Source organism: Pristiophorus japonicus, chromosome 2 (genome assembly GCF_044704955.1).
Source record: "Pristiophorus japonicus isolate sPriJap1 chromosome 2, sPriJap1.hap1, whole genome shotgun sequence".
Taxonomy (NCBI): Eukaryota; Metazoa; Chordata; class Chondrichthyes; family Pristiophoridae; genus Pristiophorus; species Pristiophorus japonicus.
The window spans coordinates 316,869,978-316,876,378 of NC_091978.1; the positions used below are offsets into that span (position 1 = coordinate 316,869,978).

Here is a 6,401-nt window from a genome sequence, read left to right on the forward strand (position 1 = left end):
TTGGATATCAGAGCTGCAAGAAGGCACAAAACCCCCTTGGCCTTTAGGTGACATCTTCCATCACATTGCAAGTTATTACTACATATCAAATTACCCCCGTTACTTTATTACTTTTGATTGGAGGCAGGATAGCAAACATCACTATTTACATAGTGTTTATGGCAATTTTGTGCTACAGATTATTTTAAAGGAATCACAAAGAAATGCAGTTTGCAATTTTAACAAGTCAAATATTTATTGACAATCCACATTTCTTCAGTACAAAACACACTCATTGCAGTTGTTCTTTATTGTGGTATTTGCAAAGTCCAATGTGCAACATGTTTCATCTGCTAAGCTAGCTTCCATCTTTCAAGTAATCAATTTGTTATTGGTCCTAATCTTCATACTGTAAAACAAGAAGTTTAAAATAATTCCTGTGTACTACAGAATGTGGCAAGCCTCTTGTTGGAGATTTGTTGCATTTCATACTAAGAATTCACAAACCAATATTTTAAAACCTATGAAGCTATACATTACATACTCATGCCTATATTACCATAACAAATTTACAAGATCCCGTGGTTATTCGATACATGTGGTTCAATACCTGTCCCAGTATTATGCTCATGTGCTATTCCATTATTCTAGTTTCTTGGGGTTGTTAACAGCAACATAGTGATATAGGACAACAAGGAGGAAAAGGGATACTCCCAGCATGTTGGCAAAGATCGCCAACTGTACATCTGTGATCATCCTGCAAGATAAATAAGACCAACATCACGTTAGAAATATTTGTGCATCTTAAGCAAAATATCTGTTATTTGGGGATTTTTATATATGGGTGCCAAAGTTGGGCAGATAAAAACAAAAAAGAGTGGTCACCTCAGAAGCAGTTTGTTCCAGGTTCAAATCAGTATTGTCACTAGTAAATTGCACTTAAACCAGTATGTTTTAATGATACACAATATGCCTCGTGAGATACCATTAATTAATTGCTTCAAATTACCACCACCATTAGACATATAGGTAAACACCAGCTTCATCCATGTTTTAGATACAACTCATATTATTCACAAAAATCTACAATTGAGTATTTTTACAGGTGAAGTGAATATTGTTAAAACATTCATATGCCTATCATTATGCTGTACTAAAATCTTAGCTTCACAAGATTACGCGATCACTATTTCACCATCCTGAAATCCTAAAGAAACAGTCAATTCAAATTGTCATTGATACAGTTGCATCCCCTCACCCATCTTTTCCAAATGAAGGCGATGCTTCTCACCTTCAAACTGCCTTAAGGACAGACCAGGACTTTTTATTTTTTTTAAATTGTTCTCAGGACATGGCCAAGGCCATATTTATTGCACATCCCTAGTTGCCTTTAAAAGGAAACAGAAAATGTTGTAAATATTTAGCAGTCAGGCAGCATCTGTTGAGAGAGAAATAAAGTTAACGCTTTCAGGTCGATGACCTTGCATCAGAAAGTATCTGCAGTATTATGCTTCTCATTAAAACAATGGTAGCCGCCTTCTTGAACTACAGCAGCGCTGATGTTGATGGTGCTCCCACAATGGTATTGGTCAGGAATTCCAGGATTTTAACCTAGTGGGGGCAGTCCAATTCAGTTGTATGGGTCTTCAGCACATCTGAATATTGTCAAAGCCTTTTCTGTGCCTAGCTTACTCAACCACTTAATATGTGGTGTGAAACAAATTAGCTGGACACTGGCATTTATGATGGTGGGAACTGCTGGTGGACGCAGAGTTAAGTTGTTCATTTGACACTTTTGGCTGAACTCGCTTGGCATGTTGTCTCCATCACTCACATACATCTTGAAGTTGATGGAGCCTCCTCCCTCCGTTAGCTGCCTGATTGTCCGCCATTCTTGATCGTATGTGCAGGTAGTGAGATCACTTGCTCCTTTTGGTGTTTAGTATGCAGCTGAAGCAAGTAGAAGGAAGCAAGGACACATTCTAAGGTACACCCGGTGCTGCTCCTGCACACCCATCTATACCTCCCACGGTTGTCGCCTGGCTTGATGAAGGAGGAATGAGGAACATGTCAGATCCACGAGGTTACATAATGTGTTGATATTATGCTGCTGCGGCCTTGGGTTGTAGATCTGCCTTTGATCTGTTCCATTTAGCATGGCGGTATTGCCACACTACACGTTGGAGGATGTTGTCACTATGTCTTCACAATAACTACGCATTAATCACTTCTACCAATGCTATCACAGATAGGCATATCTGGAACAGGTAGATCACTTAATCGCATTAGCTCTCTCACCATCTGATGCAGGCCGAGTCTGGTAGCCTTAAGTATTTGGCCAGCTCAGTTAGTAGCGATATCAAGCCATTTGTGATGAACAATAAAGTCCCTCACTTGTGTCCCTGCTTTCCTCTGTGCTTCCTTCAAGTATGTTCAACAGGGAGCAGTACTAATTTGTCAGTCAGGTGGTAATGTAAATGAGGTTTCCTTAGTCTTGTTTTATTAAAGCAATGAGACATTATAGGGTCCTGACTAAGTCAACGTCAGGGAATCCCTATTCAACTATATACCACCGTACCCTCATCTCTTTTTGATCTACCTGCCAGTGGACAGGCGAGACCCAAGAACAGTGACAGAGAAGTTAGGTTGCTGACTGATAGATATGATAAGAGTACTGTATTGCTTGAATAGTCCATGGGACAGCTCTTCTGACTTGGGCACCAGTTCCCAGATACAAGCAAGGAGGGCATTGTAGGGTTGACTGCGGTGGGATTGCCTGAGCATCCACAGCCTTTTGGGGAGAGTTCCAGATTTCCATTACCTTTCCTATTTCCACTCCTGAATGGGCTAGCTCTAATTTTAAAATGATGCCACCCGTTCTGGATTCCCCCACCAGAGGAAATAATTACTCTATATCTACCCCATCAAATCCTTTTATCATCATTTTAAACACCTCGATCATCCCTCTAATATCTGAGTGCCAGGGAATACAACATGTTTATGCAAACCTGACCTCATAATTTAACACTTATGTCTGGTATTATTCTGGTGAATCTGTGCCATGCCACCTCCAAGGCCAATACATATTTCCTGAGATACTATGCCCAACACTGAACATAGTACTCCAGATGAGGTCTGACCAAGGCTGCATACAACTGAATAACCACCCACCACCCTTTTGTATTCCAATGACCTTGAGATAAAGGCCAACATTCCATTAAAATAAAACAAAAAATGCTGGAAATACTCAGATCAGGCAGTACCTGTGGAGAGAGAAACATAGTTAACATTTCAGGTCTATGACCTTTTGTCAGAACTGGAAAAAGTTAGAATTAGAGATGCAACAGATTTTAAGCAAGTACAGAGGCAGGGAAAGGGGGACATGAGAAAAGAACAAAAGGGAAGGTCCATGCTAGGCTGGAAGGCAAGAGTGATTAAACAACAAAAAAGGTATGATTCTACAAAGCAAAAGGAGATCATAATAGGACAAGTAAAGAAACAAAAGACAGGTCTAGATGTGCAAATGGGAATATCATCATCATAGGCAGTCCCTCAAATGAGGATGACTTGCTTCCACATGGGTTCACAGATGTTTCAATGAAGGACCCGATATTCCAGTCCTGAACTCCAATTTAAGGGTGGAAGATGTCTGTGCGTGGATTTTTTTTAAACGTGTGGTGATCGTTGCACATCAGCCACCACAATGCCTAGACAGAGCTAGGTCTTTATCCAGTGGCAAGGATTAACCAGTACTGTAGACCTGCTCTGCTGCATAGACCTCGCGCACACATATCGCAGTAGGGACTGGCCTATGTTGCCCCTGGGCCCTCGGCTCTTCTGAGCCCCAAACACACGCCTCTCCTGGGCCCCGATCACGGGAATAGCAGAATCATCAACTGGCAGTTCTGACAAAAGCTAATCGACCTGAAACTTTAACTTGGTTTCTCTCTCCACAGATGCTGCCTGACCTGCTGAGTACTTCCAATATTTTGTGTTTTATTTCTAATTTCCAGCTCCACAGTATTTTGCTTTCGTACAATTATTCCATTAGCTTTTAGTGATTCATATAATGCAGGCAAAAAAATGAACAACCCAGCACAGTTATCAAGACTCAATGTCTGTGCTTGATTATTGCAAACTTAATACCTCAAATCAAACAAGAATCTCACTCCAACTCTTTTCATTAGGTATCATGGCCACAGATTTACACTTTCCACGGACTGATGGACAGAATAGGGACCTTATACCCACAAAAAAACACCAATAAAAATATCACAGGATGTTATACAATAACATGTGTTATCCAGTAAATCAGTAGCCCTTTCAATGCCCCCTTTCGTCATTCTATTGGTTAATCATTACAACACCCAGTGACTGCACTCCAAAAGTACTTCATTGACTGTAAAGCACTTTGAGACGCCGAGTGGTCGTGAAAGGCGCTACATAAATGCAAGTCTTTCTTTACCAAGATGCGCAGGGAAATTACTCTGCTCGCAGTCCTCCAGAAATGGCCTACTTTAGCGTTTCTGGGGGGTGCCAGGAGGCGACACGCATCTCGGTGATTAGCTACTACCTTAAAAGACAAAATGCTACCCCCGCCCAAATAACGCACTCACCTGACTGAGGGGCCTGTAAACAGCACTCCACCCCAACCCTGACTTCAGGCCACGTCTCTGCAACAGGGGCACTGTGGGATTCGACGTGATTACGTCAACACGTTCGGGCACCTGTTCGAAGAGCCCGCGGCCCTGATCACGTGTCAGGAGGGTGGTCCAGGACCCAGTTGTTAATCCCCAACTACTGCGCCACTTATAAAAAGACAGACCCAAGTCCGGCCCCGAGTTCCTGTGAATCTAAACGGATCATGTTTGATATCATTGATGTAAACAGTGAATAATATAATACATCTGAGTGATACTGTTTCAATCTAACGCTTATGAATATAATTGCTCTACATTTTATCAGATGCATTGGTGGTTCAGTGGTAGAATTCTCGCCTGCCACGCGGGAGGCCCGGGTTCGATTCCCGGCCAATGCAAAGCTAACCTTTTTCATAGTTTTAATCATTTTATACACATCAAATATGCACATCAAAGCCTGAAGTAATCAAAAGAACAATAGATTCGAATTTTAACAACATATTTTGTGCACAGGAAAGTATAACTGGGAATGAATGTAAGTTTTTTTAATTAAAACATTTTAAATTTAAACATATCAAAGAATAAAACAGAAAAATGCACTTACTAAAAAAAATCAATTTTTTTGCTTTTTGCTTCTCTTGTCCGAGAAAAGTTTTCAGATATTTTGTCCAGATGCTTGCGGCATATCTGTCCATTATTAAGTCTGACCACTATGACCCTATTCCCCTCTTTGCCAATTACAGTCAGCCACTTGGGCCCCAAAGCGTGATTAAGAACAAATACAGGGTCATCGATTTCTATACATCTCTCCTTTGAGTTACGGTCATGACACTCATTTTGGGACTGGCGCTTGCCCTCAACAATGTCTGACATGACTGGATGAATGAGGGGCAGTCGAATTTTTAGTGTACGTTTCATTAGTAGTTCCGCGGGCGGGACTCTCGTGAGCGAATTCGGTCGGGACATATAGGCCAGCAGGAGGCGCGATAGGCGGCATTGAAGGGAGGGTCCTTGAATCCGGAGCATGCCTTGTTTTATGATTTGGACCGCACGTTCCGCCTGGCCATTGGAAGCCGGCTTGAACAGTGCTGTCCTGACATGTTTGATGCCATTATCTGACATGAACTCCCGGAATTCATAGCTAGTGAAACATGGGCCGTTGTCGCTAACCAGGATGTCCGGCAAGCCGTGGGTCGCAAAGACCGCACGCAGACTCTCCACAATGGTGGATGTCGTGCACGAATTCAATATGATGCACTCAATCCATTTCGAGTACGCATCAACAACGATGAGGAACATTTTTCCCATGAACGGGCCCACGTAGTCTACATGAATATGTGACCATGGCTTGGTGGGCCACGGACTGAGTGGGGCCTCCCTGGGGGCATTGCCCAGCTGGGCACACGTTGTGCGCCTGCGAACACAGTGTTCCAGGTCTGAGTCAATTCCCGGCCACCATATATGTGACCGGGCAATATCCTTCATTAGCACGATGCCTGGGTGCTCGCTGTGGAATTCCCTGATGAATGCTTCCCTTCCCTTCTGGGGCATGACTATTCGGCTGCCCCATAGTAGGCAGTCGGCGTGGATGGAGAGCTCATCCATCCGTCTGTGAAACGGTCTGACCTCCTCAGGGCATGCTTCGTGTGCGGGTGCCCAATCCCCAGTCAGGACACATCTTAATCAGGGATAGGAGGGGATCTCTGTTGGTCCAGGTTTTGATCTGGCGGGCTGTGATGGGGGAGCCTGCGCTGTGAAAAGCATCGACAGCCATCTCAGCGC

General features: G+C 43.1%; 1 protein-coding gene and 1 non-coding gene across 3 annotated transcripts; one reads left to right on the top strand and one right to left on the bottom strand.

The window, feature by feature from the left end:
- Positions 1 to 209: 209 nt before the first annotated feature.
- On the bottom strand, positions 210 to 4,702 carry LOC139247834 (dolichyl-diphosphooligosaccharide--protein glycosyltransferase subunit 4). 2 transcript variants are annotated; one of them, XM_070871809.1, is made up of 4 exons: positions 4,596 to 4,662; positions 1,271 to 1,367; positions 590 to 736; positions 210 to 388 (listed from the first exon to the last, which is right to left on the bottom strand). In XM_070871809.1, exon 3 carries the CDS (start codon positions 733 to 735, stop codon positions 622 to 624), a length of 114 nt encoding a protein of 37 aa, XP_070727910.1. In that variant the 5' UTR covers position 736; positions 1,271 to 1,367; positions 4,596 to 4,662; the 3' UTR covers positions 210 to 388; positions 590 to 621. The 2 variants fall into 2 exon arrangements, with proteins under 2 accessions (XP_070727910.1, XP_070727907.1); XM_070871806.1 differs by lacking the exon at positions 1,271 to 1,367 and having other exon boundaries at positions 4,596 to 4,702.
- Positions 4,703 to 4,946: 244 nt separating this feature from the next.
- trnag-gcc (transfer RNA glycine (anticodon GCC)) lies at positions 4,947 to 5,017 on the top strand. Its single transcript has one exon. It is a non-coding gene; the product is annotated as a tRNA-Gly (tRNA).
- Positions 5,018 to 6,401: the final 1,384 nt, after the last annotated feature.